Source organism: Branchiostoma lanceolatum, chromosome 7, assembly GCF_035083965.1.
Source record: "Branchiostoma lanceolatum isolate klBraLanc5 chromosome 7, klBraLanc5.hap2, whole genome shotgun sequence".
NCBI classification, from domain to species: Eukaryota; Metazoa; Chordata; class Leptocardii; order Amphioxiformes; family Branchiostomatidae; genus Branchiostoma; species Branchiostoma lanceolatum.
This window is the reverse complement of record NC_089728.1, coordinates 22,210,136-22,230,615: the sequence shown is the minus strand read 5'-3', so window position 1 is coordinate 22,230,615 and position 20,480 is coordinate 22,210,136. Positions and strand designations below refer to the sequence as shown.

Genomic DNA, 20,480 nt, shown 5'->3' with positions numbered 1-20,480 from the left:
GATGACATCCTCTGGAGACCCCAAAACTTATGTGCGCGGGCGAAAAAAAGAAAAATCCAGCAAAAAAAAATGCTGCTAAACCACAGGGCTACTAGTACTAGAACAAAGCTGGTATTGCGAATTGAACCACAGAACACAGTTTATTTGTAGGAGGTACATGTAGGTTGTCTTGTTCATCATAGCAGACTATTAGAAGGTATTTGGCTCCGAGGACTGTGGATGATATATGACTGTGATGAGAATACTCATATACACCCATAAGGGCAGTTTCAACATACATGGCATTGAACTCCATATTAAGCATTCCATGGTTTACGCTCACAAATCCCTCTGCCAATTCCTCAATTCCTCTCCCATGTCTCTCATTGTTGCAAAAGAAACGTGTGAGAGCCACTCTGGATAGGTCGTGTTTGAAATTGTCTTGGCGATACTCGCTGCATGGCCGCCGCGATCCTCTCGTACAACTGTGCAAACGCAAAATCCCCCTAGCCAACATCGATGGCATACCAATCCACATACGCCCCCAGTTTTCCGATAAGCCGGCACAATGCTAGCCTTTTGCGGCAATCTAAGTCGGCAAGTTCCGGAGTTCTGTGTAGCCTTGGAGGAGGTGATTTTTTTTTTTTTTGACAACAGGCGAAAATCAATGCGCGCGCGGATGTCATCCATAAGATTAACTAAGTGTGGCCTTATTCCTGTTAAAAACTTTGCTAGTGATAATCAAAGATAGAGTGAGAGAATAAAGAATTACAGCAATGTTGCAAAGCTCTAGATATAATGTAAGTAAGTAGGCATTATTAAGTTTAGAAGGTTGTAGTATGGAGGCATGTGTATTTGCAGAAAATATTTTCAGATTGCAGAAAAAAATATTGCAGAACACTGAAAAAATTCTACCACTGAAATATTTTCTGCTGTGTTCCAACAGGTTAAACAAATTTCCAACATTCAACACATTATTTGTATTACGTTCTTAACTGTTGCAACATAGATTGATCATTTGTTTGAACATGTTCCAACATTCTACATGGTATAACTGGGTCAGTGGGCTGGGAACAGGCCAATTCACACATCCCTTCAAAGTATAGGGGATTAGGCCTAGGTGCCATACATAGATACCTCAAGACAAAAGAGTTGCCCATGTCCTGACGTGAAATCTAAAAATATACAGAGGCAGACAATAGAGCGTGATTAGCACCTACTTTTATGGGGGCAATAACCCAAATCTACCATTTTGAGAATGATGCAAAATGTTGGAACATGTTCCAACAGTGAAACAATCACACAGATGTTGGAAAATTGTTCTAAATAAAGAGATATTTGTGCAAATACTTTCATAATAGTTCCAAAATATATAGATGAGTTCAAACATGTTCAAAATTTCATTTCTAATTGTTTGAACAGTCTGGAATTATTTTGACTGAAATATTCTTTTCCCTAAAATTGTTCAAACTTATTAGCAATATCATCTGAAAACCCTCTCGGTGACATGGAATTGACTCTATTTTGTAATCACATGTGTATCAGCAAAAATTTCATAATGTCCCCAGGGCTCGCAGGAAGTTCAAATCTTTGGAATGCAATCACATCATGACATTGTGTATCAGCAGAAATTTCATATCGTCCCCAGGGCTCGCAGGAATTTCAACCCCTTGGAATGCAATCCTCCTGCAGTGGTCTTTCTGGAATGTGACCGTCCCTCCTTTTCTTAAAAGTACAAAATAGTCCTGTCTTTCGGGGTTAGAGAAAATGTGTTTTTCTACAAAGCATCCAAGGAAAAGTGATGAATTGCAATTGTGCAAAGTCGGTCTATTTACTACATCTGGCCGGCACCTGCATGTGATCTCCTGGTTTTCTAGGTCAAATGCCCCATGGGGCCTGGGCCTGGGTGACCCACTTTCCACCATTACATTTCCTAAGGTCCTGTGGACAGTTTCCTAGAGACTAACAAACATACCTGTGGCCTACAAATTCCTATTGACAAATTTGTACAATTCCTAGAATTCCTGCAAACTGCACACAATACTATACCATTAGGCTCGCCCCTGGCATTGCCAAAAAGAAAATGTGGAACAACAAAAATATAGAATGTATCATTTGGTTTACCATGTTCTCTGCGTTCAGTCATTCATTCAACCTTCCTGACGCCTAGATTTCATAAGGAAGGCAACTTTTTTTTGGCACCAATTTTTTTTCTCTCACACTCGCATCAGAGTGCCCAGAGGATGTCATCCATGACTTGTAATCAAATCAGTATAGCCTTACTTGAAGTGGAAATAGTGTTAAAACATTATACCTTAGGTTTGATATTTTGGGTTTAATCCATCAACATATGAAGCAGTGACAGTATGATTTTAAATTCTCAAAATCATGTAGTATGTGTAATTTAATGAATGAATGAACTATGAAGTCAGCTTTGAAGCTTAATATTTGTCCTTTGTTTTCTTTTATAAGGCATAAATGACTTTCACCCTTTACCCTTACCCTCTAAATCTATTGTGTCAGTCACCATCTCTTGTACACTTCCAAATCTGTATCAGCTGCAGTATTATGTTAGATGCATGGGAAACACAAATAGCCACAACTCCTTTAACAAGTCAATATATTGCACCACTGAAAGGAGTATAGTATTGGTAGACAAAAGCAGCCTCCTAACTAACTCCTCTCTGTCTTTGTCAACAGTCACTGATTTGTTTCTCCTTGGTACTGAAGTATTTGCTGTTCTAACTTCTCTTTCACCTCTGTCTGCAGAATCGTGCACAGGGTTCCAGCTTACTCCATGCTTCAATCATAGAATTTCGCATCATGATGATTGTACACCTAAGCACACTGTAGAAAGTGTAGTTGACTTTTTCCAAACAAGTTCAATTTTACTCCTTTTGACTTTGATTTTTTAAAGAATGTCAACTAACATTACATGTTCACTTGGCAATCTGTAATTTTTTGCTGACATTGTTAATTTCTACTGACTCTTTTACCTAATATAAATAATTGATATTACATGTCATGTAATATCAATAGCTCCTTGAAATGTCAATATTAAGGATTTTGTGCAATGGAGTACAGTACATATGTACAGATAAATACAGATGTTGTATATGGGATTTTCATTACGTTAGAATCATCTAAAGTCTAAGGGATAGTAAAAATATGGGTCTATTCAACCTCAGGGACATAAATGAATTTGCTCTGGTAGGTTGTTAGACCCTCCTATGTTGACAGAACTTCTTGACAGAACAGTGCTGTTCTCTAATATTTTTCCCTTTGTCTGACGTCATCAGTGCTACAGGGGAGCGTGCAGATGAGAGCATTCCACCAGAGGACCTGTAAGAGTTCTCCTTTCTGCACCACGTGACTGCTTATGTATCATAGAGAAACTGCATGCAACATCTGAGATGCTAACTTGTGCTATTTTCTCAGGTCAACACTTCTTTTGATCTGCATGATCCAAAAGGCATATAATGCATGATGTGCTGAATGGAAATTTTCTTTACACAGAAATCAGTCTTCAGGGGGTAAATACTAAATAAGGGTTATGGATCTGCCCCTACTACCTGTGTTGACACTGACAAAACGCCTAGCCAGTGATCTATATGACTCTATAACAGCCGAATGAACCACTGAGTAAGCAGAGCGTTTGTCACTGTTAATGCAGGGGGAAAGCAGTTCATTATTCAAATGAAGAAATATGAAATGACCATATTATTATCACCTATTGAAGTAGACATGGACAATGTCAAATAGAAATCCCATCATTCCTGCAAGTGTGCATTGATGGCTGTTCATTGATTATGTACAGCTTTTTTCTTCATAAACCCAAGGTCATGACACTATGACTGGATAGGAATTTATCTATTTATTGGGAATGAAGGCTTGTGATTGAAGTCCACACATCCTGGCTATATGATAATAGTACCATAATTATGTACTAATCCAATCATTGATTGTGACCTGAGCATGCTGCATGGAACCTCTACAATAATGCATGGCTAAACTAACACCACTGAATCAGTAGGATTTTCTCTGTCATTTTAATGCTTATGGTTTCAAACATTTCACAACTATTGAGGAAATAGTTTTTGGCATCACCTCGAGTGTGGAGCAAGTGTACAAGAGGAGGTATATGTAGCTTGCTGATGTTGATTGTGTTATCTCCTTATTTCCATATTGTCCAGCTACCATTACCCCACCATGGATGAACTGGCTGTCATGTTGGAGGCTGTACTGGAACACTTCAAGTCAGTTCAGCAGAAACATCCGCTTCTTTGTACTTTTATAACCATTGATTAGATACATTTTCTGTACATTGTATATGGATATGATTTCCATAATGAAGTTTCTGGTCTATAACTTACATGTATATTGTATGTAGTAGATGTAATAATATTTTTTTTAAGTATTAAGTTCTGGTTATTATATTGTAATATTGATATGAACTTGAAATATGACTTTTTGCTTTCTGATAGCAATTTAGAGTTATCTGCTTGTGAAATTTTGACGGATATGAAAAAGGTGCTAAACCTTTGTGTGCTTTTAGTTTGTTATGTTAAAAAACAATCAAAGCAACACACATCCAAGATCCCAGCACATTTGCGGGTCCTGTAAACCTGTGTGTTGACTGTCCTCCCTCCAGCCTGAAGCGGGTGATTGGGTTTGGAGTTGGAGCAGGGGGGAATGTCCTGGCCAGGTTTGCTGTAAGTACTTCCCTTACCGTTATTACCTTCGACAAAAAGGTTATGTTTTAAGTGCTGTTTGTGTGTGTATCTGTCTGTCTATATATCTGTATGTGGACAGCACAACTCCAGAAGCTGTTGAGGGATCCTTATGATATTTGGTAGGGGTTGGGAAAATGAAGGTCAAGTTTGAATAATGGATCTCCTAGCAGTTTTGATATCTCGATTTCTGGACAAGCTATGGTCATGATTTTTCATGAATGTATACTCATCATTCAAACATTCTAGTCCCAAATTCTGAGCAAAAATGTCACGAGTGTCTGAGTTTTCGGGGCTGTCATAATAGCCCCAGAACTCAGATACAGTGAAATTTTGTTCTGCTGTATAACAACATGCAACTAGCTGTTAATGAAAAAAAAAATGCAGGCATTTTTACTCAACATTTATCCATTCAAGTTCCCTTCTTATCTTTATCTTCTAGTGCATTGTGTGGTCAGGGTTGTACCTGTATTTATCATTGATTTATTTTGAACTCCAGCTGAACAACCGTAACAAGATTGATGGCCTGGTGTTGATCAACACTGTATGCACGGCTGTGGGCTGGACAGAGTGGGCTTACCAAAAGGTATGGCATAGTAACAACTTTATTGTACATATTGAAGTGATAATGATAACTTTACATCAATAGATAGTGCATAACAAATAGAATTCATAAATACAACTAGAAAGGCAACATTTGCACGAGCAAATACAACAATGTTTCGCCCATTTCCCTCCCCATGCAAAAAGCGACTGTTCTAAAACTTTTAGAACTTTTAAAAGAATTTTCGCAATCCTAGAGTCCAGACAAATTTGCATAATGCAGCGAACAGTTCTTTGGAACCAACTCAGGTTTTGCAAAAGTTTAAGAGACTAAGCATGATTTAACATGACTTAACATGACTACACAGTGTAGGTTAATACAACTGCTAGAAATTCAAATACATGTGTGCACAAACTGACCTTAAAATCATTGGTTCCTCGAGCAAAGTGCAACCAGAGGCCACAGCCTGCAACCACTGAGCCAGCCCCCCATGACAAAATATTAGCGATCTTAGCAGAAAAAAATTACCGTAGAAATTGTTAAATTCCCACTGACAATCGTCCCAATCCACCAAATGTAACCGATACATTCTTTGGGATGTTATCCCAGATAAGTTTCAAACTTATGGGAAAGTCTACCAAACCGGGCATCTGATGTGCTATGAAACGTAGACAAATGCAAGCCCCCCCTCCCCCAAATTATGCAACACCGGAAAACTACAAACAAAATTCTGCCGTCAAAATATTGTTTAATTTGTATCAACTGTTGCGATTGCAAGCCGTCGTGTGTGTTTCTTATGAGATTCCATCCACCAGGAGTTAGTATTTTGGGTAGTACTTTTTATATTCAGATGCTGAAAGTTTCCGAAACTGGTAGCCGCAGCGACTGTTGGAGGCCTTCTTTTACTTGCAGTCTTATGCATCAGCCCTGTCATAGGGCAACGAAACTGGGTGAGTGAAAGTGTAATTCAATCTTCCATGAAACTGTAACACAAATTCCCCCACGACCATCCGTGCGAAACATTGAACCCAAAACATCACGACAATATTCCGTTCTCGATGCAAGAACGAGAAGCAAAACTTACCACTGAATTTGAAACTCCTAGTGGACTTTACAGGTCCAACGGGTATTTGCAACGCACTTCCTCATTGGCTGTAACAGAGCTGACCTACCACGCAATTTCTTATACTACATGTAGCTCGCCTATTGGTTGCCGCTTTTAAATGCCGGCGGCGGTGCAGGAGACACAAAATAACCAAAAATTTCGTCAAAAAATCGTAAAATAAAGTCTTTTGATGTAGTGTATGCCAAAAATGATAATGGGGTCCTTTGGGTAAATACCCAATGCACAACTAAACCAAATTTCAGGTCTTTCATGGCATGGGAGGCCATAATGTGCGATTTTGGTCTGAAAATAACCAAAAAAAACTCAATAAAATCTTCTTAAAGTTAAAAACTTCTGGGGGTATGCGCTTACTGTACTCTACCTGCATACCAAATTTCAGCCCATTTGGCCCACGGACGATCAAGATGAATCGCTTTGAAGATTTGACAGGAGAAAGAAACATGACCAAACACATTATGTACATTGTATCGCCATTACTGAAAAATAATAGAAATATTGACTGACTGAAGTTGATATTTTTTATGATGGTGGATACAAATTTACAACTCCAAGACTGCTTGATATACATATATGCATACTACAATCATTATGCAAACCCCAAATTTAGCCTTTAGTTGTGGGTCATTTTACGATATAATCGGACAAGATTTTATACAATACACCAAACTTAACGATTATGGGCTATACAGTTATTAATTGTTTTTACAATTGAGTGGATGGTAAATTGTTTGGTGTTTTGGAATTCTATACACTCAGATAGACGAATTATACAGATAAAGGTATACAAATAATTGGAATATACTGTACATAGTACATGTACATATTCAACAATAAAATGATATTTTATTCACAAAAATGATTTTTATGATTCTTCTGACATAGCAAGCTATGAATATGTCTCTTGTGATGCAATGTTTCCTATTGAGAAGATAATCTGACCATCTTTCTTTTCAATATTAAAGATGCTCTGTATCATGCTCTTATAACATCACAACACCTTACATGTACAAGGGGACTAAGTATTACAATGTTACAGTTTACTTTATTTATTTATCTATTTATTGCACTTCTCCAAAACTAGAAGGCATGGCAGAACAGGTGTACCCCCGCAGAGGTTACTGTGTGTGTGGTTGATGCTAGATAATAATAAAGTCTCCTTATTTTGTCTCCTAGTGGAACAACTGGTATCTGTTCAGTAACCAGATGACTGAGGGGACTGTGGACTATCTGCTGTGGCACTACTTTGGCTCAGTAAGTCTTCTGTTCCTATATAGACTTAAAAATATGTTTGTATATACATTATAGCATAATAACTTCATATGTCAGGCATACATGTACATGACCACAAGGTAGGTTAAACAGGTTAAACAGCTTACATCTCATCTGTGACTCATACCAACAATGTTGACTCAATATTGTGACTGGAGGTGGTTGCCTGCACCAGGTGGTTGCCTGGCTAGGTTTAACTGTAATGATATATTATCATGTCCACTGACATACCTGAATTTTTTCAGAAATATGTGAGATATCGACAAAGTCAGTGGCCAATGTTGTAGGTTCTAATAGTAGAAGATTTTTTGGCCAAAGTTCTTATAGAACAGTGCATCGTGTCTTTGTATAACATTGAACGTGGGCTTGTTTGGGGCTCAGGACACCTGGGAGCTGGGTTGTACAGGATATGACATGTGCTGCTCTGTTCTGCACGCAAGTGCCTGGATGCCCTTTTATTTGTGTGGTGACTATCATCGAATTCTGAAAACAACGCAATTCTCGTTCTTTATCTAGTCAACAGCATTCACAAGTAGAACTTCTATTTCTACTTGGAGCTCAAAGGAAAAAACCCTTAAATTCTAATTATTAGTGAGTCACTGAGTTAGAAGGAAAATTAGGCATCTCATCCCATACACAACAAATCATAACTCTGGGAAGGAGGATGACCTCCTTCTGGGAGTATTGGAAATGCTTTTGTTTGCGCATTTGCTGCTAGAACTCACGTTCCCGTCGTCGCATTGGTGTATAACTTAGCATATCGTTTGCCAGGTTGGGCGTGGTGATGCACAATGTCTTTGTGACACCGTAACTGCTTTTATCATCAATGCAATATCGTTATTGCACCCCTATAATTAATGGCATGTGCCACTGCCCTCCCATAGAGACCATGCTTTAAATCTGTCCCGCATCGCTGAATGTCGTAAGCAGATACAGGGTAGATCCTTTTGCTACTTGCTGTGATCGTATAGTCACTGGTACATTGTAAAATAGACAACGTGCATCACCACACGCAACCTAGGAAACGATATGCCAAGTTACATACCAATACATCACGGATCCGGGTCGCGGAAGAACTGGGGTGTGCACCGTTAACATGTTTCTTCCAGTATGATTTTCCTTCCTGACTTGTTCCCCCACAGAAAACCATGGCGGGGCACCATGACCTGGTGCATGCCTACAGGGAGAACCTTGTCCGCTCTGTCAACCCTGTCAACCTCGCCATGTTCGTGGACTCCTACATCAAGTACGTTCTCCCTTCTCTCTTTAACTTCAAACTTGGTAACACAAATCTAAGAAAAACAAGAAGGAAATGTTCAAACCTGTGGAATACACTCAGTCTGGTTACAGTAATACTTTTAGTAAGAGTTCCGACATGGATGTTGAAATTGAATTTAGTTTTATTATAAACTTTAACATATTATACCAGGTCTTGTATGCACTTTTCTCACACATACATATGGTATGATATGGAATCTGTATGTCATACATAATTAGAAGCTGTGCTCAAAACTCAATAGAGCGATCCTGAAGCCACGCCGCCTGTTCTAATTTGCACACCTCCGTCAATAACAGTGCTTGACGGACACAAATGGCCTGAGCCACTAGGTTGTCACTAATACCAACTGAAACCCATTCAGAGCGGACCAGTTATTTATTATTGTTATCATTACTATCATTCTTTTCATTACAATCATTAGTATTATTTTTGTACGTTTATTTTGTTTCTGTTTGTGTTATCACTGTATGTACATTACTTGTTCTATTTTATTGTAACACAGGGCCCCATTTCATGTAAAGCAGTGTCAATCACTGAGCTGAATAAAAAAGATTTTTTCAAAGAAAAATGCAATGCATTCTTTGCTGAAGTCTGTATCCACCGAGCAGGGTTGGTTGATGTTTTTGGCCAATGTGGAAGCGGGTGGCGCCGCATAGCATTACCTTGTTTGTGGGCATGAGTAACTGGTTTTTGACCAGCAGCCTATGCATGTATATAACAGGATACGTATATTTGTGACATGTTTACCACTGTGTTGGCTGTAGCTGCGTGATCTTAATATATAATTTGATAAGTTATCAAGAATTAAAATGCCCTTCTTTTAATTCGCATACCTGTCCACTTTCACATTAATCAGTATCACACACAAGTATATATACGGAAAAGACAAAACTCTGTACTAGCGGACTTAGTAGTAGTTGGTATGTGGTACAACTCCCTTGCCTTGAGTGTCCAAGCTGTTCTCTTTTTCAATTCATTTTTGTCTTGAGCACTCATGCAATCAATGCAGTGGAAAACTTGTCACAGATAAACATACCCTGCTTCACACATGCCATTTCTGTCCTACTAGCGCTGTTTTTGACGGAGGTGTTCAAAATAGCACAGGGGGTTCTATACATTCAATATCATGGTGTTGGACGGGATAGGTCTATTGTGTTATGGAGCAAACAAACCATGTGCAATTCATGTCAAACTTTAATTAATAACGTCAGGAAGAATTAAAACTACAGTCTTTGTATTACAAGCAAAATCCCTAATTTGGAGTACAGTGCCTTTTCTTAGAATCACTTTATATTATCTAAGTGTCCAGACCTTCTCCTGCATGTATTATAATCCTTAATATATATTAAGTTAGTCATTGTGGGACTACAACAGTATTGCACTTCCTTTCTTTCCAGGCGAAACGACATGGCCCTGCATAGGGAAGTCAATCCTGCCAAGAAGAAGATCCAAAAGACCATCAAGTGAGTTCCTTTTTGATTGTGATAAGGCATATTTAGGGTAGCCTGATTAAATCACGCTTATAGTGGCCCGCCCAGCAAAAATCACGCTTATAGCAGCCTGACCAACATCTGCCGGCCCGCAAACGCTACTGGCCATTACAGCCTCAGACAGTTCACAGACTATTGAGGGTTATTCAAACTTTTCTTGATTTGAGAGAAGGTACGATTATATACCCATGTGCTTAGCATCTACAAAATTTGAGCTTGGCAAAAGCCCTTTGTGGCCCTAAAAACGCTGGGTTTCTAAATTTTTTTTCCATACTTGACATTTGCCAGTGAGTTACATTTGCCATGTAATTAGTTGATTAGCAAAAGAACTAATAGCTTCTTAATCCTATTTCCTAGGTGCCCTGTTCTGCTTGTAGGAGGTGACTACTCCCCACACATTGATGATGTGGTAAGTACAGTCAAACCTGGTCTCAGCTACCACTCAAAAGTGGTTGCTGGGGCCAGCTGGTTGTGCCAGACAGGTTGGTTGGTTGCCCGAATGATTAATACATGATTATATGTGGTACCTATAATTCGCTCTACAGGACGGCAGTTACATTGACAAGAAAAGGCCATTGCTTCTATAGTAGGACTGAGGCTCATAAAAGTTACTAATTGAAAACACCCCCAATTTGAATGGTTACCATGCAGGCTAGCCCCTGCAGAAATCCTCAATCTACATGTAAATGGGCTGGGTGCCACTAATACTGTCAATCAACCACTGATCATGATACTGTCATTTTCCGCTGACACTGTCAATCAATTTTGGTTGTTGAATGCCTGGGACCACAAAAAAGTGGTTGCTGGTTTGGTAAGATACATGACATTTGTGATGTACATGTAGTTGGTTCCTTTATATAGCAGAGGGTCTTAACTTATAGTAGAATTGGACTGGACTGTTTCGGTGTGGCCTGCACCAGGTTTGACTGTATTAAAAGTCGGCAGGAAATATTATGATAAGTGGAAAACATGATACATTCAGATGACTGTATGTATAGAATGATCTGAATATTGAATGAAGACCTTTATTGTAGCCTCCTTCGCAGACTTCCTAGAAAGGCGATATCTTACACGGGCCGATTTTTCTTACACGGGCCAGGGGAATTATGTCGCCAAAGGACGACCCCCTTTCTATCCAGTCTGCTCCCAATCGGCGGCAGCAAAGGGAAGGTGATTAAGACAGACATTCAGAGAGACTATTAACATGTTCGCGCAAGGGTAATTCACATGTTCGTGCAAGGGTGATTCACAGGTACGCGGGGAACGATTGACTGAATGGGCCCGGCACACGCCTGGTTCGTTACGGGAGTTAGTTTCCAGCTGAAACAAAATGAGAATAACACACCAGTCGGGGTCAGAAACAGAGGCTAGACTATTACTATCTCTTGAATCAATGTGGGCATTTATTCTATTGAAGGCAGTCGGACAGTTTTGTCAGATTTTTATATCTTGTCCGGAACCGGCAGAAATGGGAGGGGGGCATATGAGGTCGCCACTTTAGACAAGTTTAGAATACAAATACATGTGTCTTAGGCTAATAGGCAACATCATCTTTGGCTTAATTGTGAAATTGAAAACAAATCGATTTGCCATGGCCAGCTAGGTCGCTAGTCCCAAGAAACTACACAAAACAAGCTTCCTTTTGATGGCGGCTCTGATGGTCTGCAACTGAGCTTGTAGTGGAGAAATAACCACTACCATCGTCGTCTCCTTGGCGAGGGTCGGTAGTATCTGGTAACAAATTGACTTTCCGTGACCTGTAGCCAGGCCCACAAAACAATATTTGCCTTCTGTGGTAAGTTGAAATGTTTTGATTTTTTAAAACTGATTTTGACCCCGGTGACCATTAGGAAATGGCAGTGTCAGTGAATACGGGGGCGTGACAACTCACTGCCGGGAGGTGCGTGCGGTTTATTGGGGTCCACGGGACGCAGGAGTTCACAAGTCCATGTCGATAGCCCCTAAGTGTTTTTTAATTTCCCTTTGCTGCCGCCGATCAGGAGCAGACTGGATAGAAAGGGGGTCGTCCCTTGGCGACATAACTCCCTTGGCCCCAGGCCTGCTTGGCCCGCGTAAGAAATCGCGTCACACCCCTCCTCCCCCAAATATAAACGCCGCCTTTCTAGGTAGTCTGCGAAGGAGGCTACTTTATTGCACATTTCTGCCACACTTGGCTAAGTACAGGTCGCAACAAAACAAAATAACAAGACATAGTACAGTTAACGGATACAAAAGAATATGGCTATCATTAGATAGATTCTACTTCTCCTCACTTTTCGGTTATAGTAGATATAAAAGAACAGACGAATTTTTCAATGGGAGGTTTGTCTAGTCGCATTAGGAATATGAATTTTTGTACAGTACTTAAATGTGTGAAGTAGGGAAATAGGTTTTCTACAAGCTTATACAGTTCATTTCTTTCTTTAGTATATAATTCACATTCCACCACAAAATGACATTCGTCTTCTATTCTATTCAAAGTACAATGTTTACATATTAATCATTGTTCTAGAGGAGTGCGGGTATGTCTTTTCTCGTTTCAATATGTAGTTTGTGGCAGCTGATTCTTAGTCTTGTGACTGCATTCCTGTCCCTCATATTTGCATTACTTAGATATATTAATATTAACAGTACTATTAGATGTTGCTTGATTTGTAGACTTAAGCAAGTTCACAGTTCCAAGTGCACATGTGCAATCATGATGCATTATGTGATCTAGGATCAAAGGCCCCTGGCCATTCTTTTTGCTACAAGCCAGTGGTCCTAAACTATGACTTTAGACCACAATTCACATTGCAGTCAGAACTGTGAAGTGGCCTTTTGCTTCAAAGTAAAAGTTGGTTTTTATTGACAGGATATTGTTGTATAAAATGTGTTCATTTTTGTTCTGTCAGGTTGAGATGAACAGCAGACTGGACCCAGTGGAGACACAGTGGATCAAGGTAAGGCTGATAATTATCATTACATTCACTACTGTGTGATATAGCTTTCCATGCATAAGCAGGCACTGTAGATGCATTTAAGTTCGTGGTGGTTTGATGTTAAACTTTGCTTTTTTAGTGGAAAGCTCTTCACCGCAAACTTACATGTAAAACCACCACGAAAATGCTTGTTACCTTCGTCGACAAAGTTTCGTCGAGAAGGTTATTCGTTGATGCTTGTCTGTGTGTCTGTTAGTGAACAGAATAAGTCGAGAACGCCTGGATGGTTTGTTGTCGTAGTTGGTGTGTCGGTGTGTATGTGGGAAATCTCAAGATGATTAGATTTTGGGCGAAGTGTTTTGCATAATTAACGAGAAAAGTGTAAAAATGTGTTATATTGTATGCTGAAGTATGTGTACATGTACGTGTTGGCTGTGTTGTTTCAAGGCGTCATGGATAGGGGTAGGGGTCCTGAGGGGTCATGTTGAAGGCAGGAAACGTCAGTTACTGGGACAAATTGGCTGTCATTGGTAAGGTAGTCTCCAAGCAGACCTATGGGTTGGCTATAGCAGGGGCAGGTTTTGCTTCAGACTTTGAAAGGGAATTACTCAAGAAGGGCTTGGTGGATGGTCATAAATTTTTGTAAGTACATAGCTTGAGTGCTGATGTACATGATTAGATATATATTATGCAAATCAGTATCTAATTTGCATAATTAATGAGGAAAGTTTATACATCCATCAATTTCCATGATAGGACTCTCAAACATGTGACATATGTAACTGAGGAAGAGAGAAATATTAATAGATATCAGCTTTGCAAATGAGAACCTCATTGACATAATTAATGAAAAAACTATAACTCGAGATGGTCTTGATGGATGGTCATGATTTTTGGTATGTAGATAGCTTACGTGATGCTTTGTATGATTGGATGATAATTATGCAAATCAAATTCTAACTCGCATAATTAATGAGGCAATTTTAAAAATCTGCTGTGTTCCATGATATGACTATTCAAATATGTGACATTTGTAACTAAGGAAGAGAGGAATGTTGATAGATAGGAAATATGCAAATGTGGGCCTAATTAGCATAATTAATGAGAAACTACTATAATTCCATACTAGTAAATGACGGCAATTTCATACTTGTGGCATTAGGAAGTTGTGTGAATGTGAACACCATTGAATCAAATGATGCTAATAAGGAGGGAGCTTATTTGCATAATTGATGATAAATGTTAGCATAACCTTCTTTGTTAAGCTCATAGTCATAACAAGGAGGTTTGGACAACTTATGTTATTTGGGTGAAGAGGATCAACTGGTATGATTGATGATTGATGAAAAACACTCCTAATACGTCAGTCATAAAGGTCAAAATCATTTGGCGAAGGTATGAGGTCGTAGAACTCTTGTTTATATATATATATAAGCTTCCACCTTGTTTCAACCGGGAACCAAAAACCACCGCAAACACTCCATTTTCTCTCTACAGCAAAATTAGATCACCTCAAACTTTTACAATACGCTGCACTATGAATTATACAATCTTGATTTTGAAATGTTGATTCAGCTTAAGTGGTAACCAACAAATGATTATAACTTATACTAAACCCACAGAGTTGCATGTGTAAAGTTAACTTTTGTGAAGTCCGTAGTTTATATTTATACCAAATTTAAATGAATAAACAGTACATTAAATTGGCTCTCAAGTATTATTGTTGTAAAGCATTATTTGAGATATTTTGTTTTATTTGTGCTGCTTTCAACTCTTTGTTTCATAGATGGCTGACTGTGGGGGGATGGTGCTGGAAGAACAGGTTAGTGCAAGAATTTTACATGTCATTGATTTTGTAGTCGAGCAAACAAGAGTCATCGACTTCATTTTACCTGTATGTCTTTGGTCATCTCTGATACTTTCAAGTGTTTCAAAAGAGCTTTGTGCATGTTTGAAAGAATCAATAATGGTCCATTAAGTGTTCTATCTACGCAGTATAAAGTCGTATGAAGATCAGATTTACTAATGGCAGTGTATAAAAAATGTATTTTGGGGTGAATAGTACATGTATCTAGTACAGCCTGCTTACCATCTTTCATCACCATACATGTTGCTTGTTTGATTATGGCGTGCCTTTGATGATAGAATTTAGCAAATCCAGCAAAACAACCACAGGCAGCATGTGAACGTTTCTGTCTTTCAGCCAGGGAAGATGTGTGAGGCCTTCAAGCTGTTTCTGCAGGGCATGGGTTACAGTGAGTAGTTGTACATCTTTTCTCGACATGATCATTTAGAGATTATGAACATGTTTTTTTTTACAGATCCTTAAGACTTCCAGGCTTGTTTGTTAAATTAAATTCTACAGACTGGGGTTGATCAAGCAAGATGATTATGATAGGCATGATTGAATCCAGTCCCTCCTCAATCCCCAATCTCTGTACTTAACCTGAGCCCCCCACATAATCCTTGCTGGAAGAATTTGGGAGATGATATATTTAGTAGATAGCTTCAACATGTTAACTTGGTGTGAGGGGGAGACTGCACAAGGCATGAAGAACAGATAGGCATGATAAGACAATGTCAAAAGGCAAAAATCCCCTTCCCCAACTGCTGACTGAACACTTTCCCATTAAAATTTAGATGACCAATATTGAGCAAGTAACTACATGCACTGACTGTCTCAACAGAACACCAGTGTTCACTGTCATCCATGTTTTAAGTTCTGACTGTAGACAAAAAACAGCCATGTGTGACCCTTTCTTGAATTTCCAACTGTGCAAAGGTGCACAGCTCATCATCAGGCCATTGCTTCTTTCTTTCATAAGTTCTTGTCAAAAGATCTTGCACCCTTTTTATAGATCCAGATACATACTTTCTAACTATGGACGTTGCTTTCCATTTTGTAAAAGGTCCCATGCTTTATAAGAGAAAGCATTTAAGGTACACCTAAATTGTGTTATGATTGTTCACAATTATGATAAGAATAGACAATGAAGGACTCTCTGGTGCTTTATTTCATTTTGTGCGCTGAATGTGGTGGTTTAATGTACTTCCGGTCATGTACAGAGTACAAGGTGCATGCTCGTATTTGTGGCCAGAACCCTCTATGTGTACTATACAGTCAAACCTGCCTAAGAAGACCACTCACAGGGTACTAATCAAATCTGGTCAATGTGGACAGATGGTCACTATGGACAGGATTCTTAATGCTTGTGTCAAATTATCAAAAAATTTGTCACATTGGCCAGGTGACCCTTTCATGTATGTAGAAGTGGTCACTTGTACAGGTTTGACTGTGTATCCCGCTCACACTATTTCTTCTTCCTTGTTTATTCCCTTCTACTGCTCCATGGATTTCCACTGCTAACACAACAGTCCCAGAGGGTAACTATTGCTCCACTCCCACTATCAGTCTGCCATAACCCCACCATTTCTGCAGTTAAAGCATATACAAAATACAGTTTAGTTGAAATCAACCAAATCAACAAAATTGCTCCTGCATGCCCATTGGCTGAGTAATTGAGTTTCTGTAATCAAGATTTGTATAGAATACATTCAACTACTTAATTGATTAATTTGGCGCTTCTAGACTAATGTTTGATAAGAATGAGACAAGGTAAAGGAGAAGACTGATTTTTGACCATGCCGCTTGACTAAATGATGATAGATAGTGGTAAGAAACATTTGGTATGTGAAGCAGATCACACATATTGACGAAAATGTTGACTAAAAATTTGATACAAGAATTCCTGTAAAAGACAGATTTCATCTACGTGTTATTTTTTGGTGTTCACCATCTACGATTTCCAACATTTGCTGCCCTGCCTCCTCTAAAAAATATTGATTATAGTGTTTATTTGTCAGCGTTGCCTGGATGATATGATACAAGCATGCAAAGATTTTCCCCTGGACAGAAAATTAACTCCTTTATCCAGGAAATCCTGTTTTGGTTCCCATGTAGTCTTGAGGTTGTACTTTGTTAGAAAGAGCTTTGAAAGTCTTATTGATAACAGTGAGCATTGTTGAGGCAGGCAACCCCCCCCCCAGCAGCACATGAATCTTCTTTGTTTCTTTTCATTTTCATTCCATGTATATCAGTACACAGTAACGAATTGAACACATCAATTAATTCAGCTAAATGCTTCAGAAGCTACATGCATGTGTAGTGAAATGTATCCTTCTCCCTCCCCATGCACAGTTCCATGTGTCCCCAGCATGACGGCCCTGACTCGGAGCCGCAGTGGAAGCGTGCATTCCCGTAGCAGTGACGTCAGCGTCCCACAGTCGCCCAGTGACACCCTCCTGGAGTCCCTCCATCGGGAGGCCCAGGGCCGCGGGGACGAGCCCTCTCCCATCAAACACCACGGCCACGCAAACCTGCGCCACGGGGCTGCACCGCTCAAAGTGTGAAGAGTGCTCCGGCTAAGTCATAGTTCCATTCTGCTGCTATGTATAGGAATATTCTGTAACACAGTAACACATAGGCAAGCAGAAGGTAGCACTAACATGGTACTACTGAGTACAATCTAAATGTTGTTCACAGTTTAGAAATTGTTGCCTCCTCATGAAAAATGAAGATTCTTAGAAGAGTTGTAAAGTGATGTCTTAACGTGATCAGAACAAAGTCTAAAATTCATATAGTATTGCAAACTGTGAAATGGTTGATGGTGCATAGGAAACGTTGGTCAAAATAAAGCTCAATACACTGCTGCAAAATTGTAAAAAAAACTGTTCACAATCGTTGTTGAGTTATTGTTAATGTTCCAGGTATCCTAACACAGCTTACCCCATACTACCCTGACATTATTTGTTAAGAAATTCTTTACCACAAAGACTGTTTATTCGTTGTTTGTCAAACTCAAAGCCTTTTTTGTAACAAGAGAAAACAATTGTTTTATATTCCATTTTGTAGAGTTGTCCGTAGTCGGTCATACATAAGAACACTGTTGCAATAAGTGTTCAGACTGCAAGTCGATAAAATGACTGTTAACGTTTTTTGCTTGTTAAATGGTATTCATGAAATGATGAAGGTGGTTTGAGTGTTTATGATATGAATTGTTATGTTTTACCAAATATGTACTTTGAGTTCCATGGTTGGTTGTACAGTGGAGAGCATGCTGGAACAGTTGATGCCTTACGTATACATGTTACAAATGTAACTTGTAAAATGTAGTAAATCCCTCAAAGTAGCAAACACACGATGTAGAGCAATGTTTAAGATAGCATAGTCCTGTTACTGCATGTATTGTGGCACCAGTTATATTTTACACACAGTTGTATTATACTGAATTTCTAGGTTTTCCTCAGTTAACTGGTAGTTGAAGTAGTGCACCATTTTGGTCTTTAACAGTTCTTTCTGGCTGTCAGTGAATAACAGCAAACACCTACCCCTAATGTACAATTTCCAAAGGATGTGCTTGCTCTCCATACAGTGAAGACATTGCACTGACAGCCAGACAGTTTTTTGCATTTTCTTTGTACAGATGTAAATATTAAATGTAGTTGATGTGTTAATCTAAGGCTCTGTAAGTTACTTAGAGACAAATTGTCTTTTTCTATTGGGTTCTATTCTATATGTTACACCACAGTTCCACAAATGCAGTATGAATTTTCAGTATTAAATGTTTGGTGTAACCTGAGACTGTGAGAGTGAATGCCTCTTTGTCGTTTTGTTGCAGACTTAAACACTAACTAACTAGGAGGATGTCCCTGTACATGTAGCTCAACTTGTATCAGCCTCACAGTTGAGCTCCAGGTTCCAATTAATTGGTAACTGCTAGACCCCGGTTCAATCCTGGGAAAGACATCTCAGTTGGGGCTGCACGCTTCTTAACAAAGGGACATAGAATGAGGGTATTATTTTCGAGGAAGTGCACGGAGCATGTTAAACAGAAGACCTAGTATATTATAACCCCTCCCAGTAGAAGTATACCCTGCTACTGGATGCAGGGTAAACTTTGAGTGCTTGATGATACACCTTTATGTGTACTGTAGTCATGTATAGTCCTCATCTACTTCAGCATCATGGACAGGTGTGTCTGTGTACCTGGCAGGTGTAGCCTGACGAATCGCCCTCCTAGTGGCCGAGAGCTTGTGTAACAAGAGTTCCACGACCTCATATCTCCATGAACAATTCTATTCATGCAAATGACTTACACATTTGCATGATATATGCTTGGTCATAAACACCTTTATCTAACTTACACATGTTGCAATATTGACAGTCCTATAATTTTCTAATTTGCATCAATTATGCAAATTAGGAATTTATTTGCATAATTGGTATCTGTTGATGCTCCACTTTCCATAAACTACATATGTTACATGTATTTAAGTCTGATAATGGATAACACTGCAAATATAGATTTTCCTCATTATCTATGCAAATGAAGTCACAATTAGCATAATTTGCACTTCATTATGTATATCTCTGTCTAAGCTACCTGCATACTAAGTATCATATTGACAGTTCTATAATTTTCCAATTAGATGAGATATGGTGTTTTGCATTAATTATGCAAATTAGGAATTTATTTGCATAATTGGTATCTGTTGATGATCCACTTTCCATAAACTACATAAATTACATGTATTTGAGTCTGATTATGGAAAACACTGCAAATATAGATTTTCCTCATTATCTATGCAAATTAAGTCCTTATTAACATAATTTGCACTTCATTGTGTACATCTCTGTCTAAGCTACCTGTATACTAAATATCATGGAAATCTGTCGTTCCTTTGTTCAGTTATTATCCTTAGAAGATTTAAACGATAACGCCCCTGCAGTTCCAGAGCAAGCTGCTAGGGGGCCGAAACCCACACCATGTCTTCATTACAGCACAAGCTATCTGCCACCAAAAAATCAAGACCACAGCACGTCCAGGTCAAGAGATACAAAAATGGAATTTCTGCTGCAGTACCAAGGTCACATACCAGGGGGCCCAAAATCGACCTTGAATTTTGGCTTCATAACACCTGCCCACATACCAAATATCATCGTAATCCATCAAGAGGTTCTTGAGTTATGCTGACTACAGTAGTCCGGAAACACAAACAAACAAACAGACAGACACACAGACACACCCAAAACAATATCTCCATTTTTCATGGAGATAAATACAGACTACTGGCAGGTGTAG

General features: G+C 39.0%; 1 protein-coding gene across 5 annotated transcripts in view; it reads left to right on the top strand.

Annotated features, from left to right (window-relative positions):
- Nucleotides 1–18,977, top strand: part of LOC136438174 (protein NDRG3-like) — a 41,667-nt gene extending 22,690 nt beyond the window's left edge. For 4 of the 5 annotated variants that reach the window (XM_066432907.1, XM_066432910.1, XM_066432908.1 and 1 more), the window contains 12 exons: nucleotides 3,279–3,323; nucleotides 4,173–4,235; nucleotides 4,631–4,691; nucleotides 5,209–5,295; nucleotides 7,553–7,630; nucleotides 8,791–8,894; nucleotides 10,325–10,390; nucleotides 10,775–10,826; nucleotides 13,312–13,359; nucleotides 15,125–15,160; nucleotides 15,542–15,593; nucleotides 17,537–18,977. In XM_066432907.1, the coding sequence (XP_066289004.1) occupies nucleotides 3,279–3,323; nucleotides 4,173–4,235; nucleotides 4,631–4,691; nucleotides 5,209–5,295; nucleotides 7,553–7,630; nucleotides 8,791–8,894; nucleotides 10,325–10,390; nucleotides 10,775–10,826; nucleotides 13,312–13,359; nucleotides 15,125–15,160; nucleotides 15,542–15,593; nucleotides 17,537–17,748 (904 nt within the window). In that variant the 3' untranslated portion in view covers nucleotides 17,749–18,977. The remainder of the gene's footprint in view (nucleotides 1–3,278; nucleotides 3,324–4,172; nucleotides 4,236–4,630; nucleotides 4,692–5,208; nucleotides 5,296–7,552; nucleotides 7,631–8,790; nucleotides 8,895–10,324; nucleotides 10,391–10,774; nucleotides 10,827–13,311; nucleotides 13,360–15,124; nucleotides 15,161–15,541; nucleotides 15,594–17,536) is intronic. The other variant, XM_066432912.1, reaches the window with a different exon arrangement.
- The last annotated feature ends 1,503 nt before the right edge of the window (nucleotides 18,978–20,480 follow it).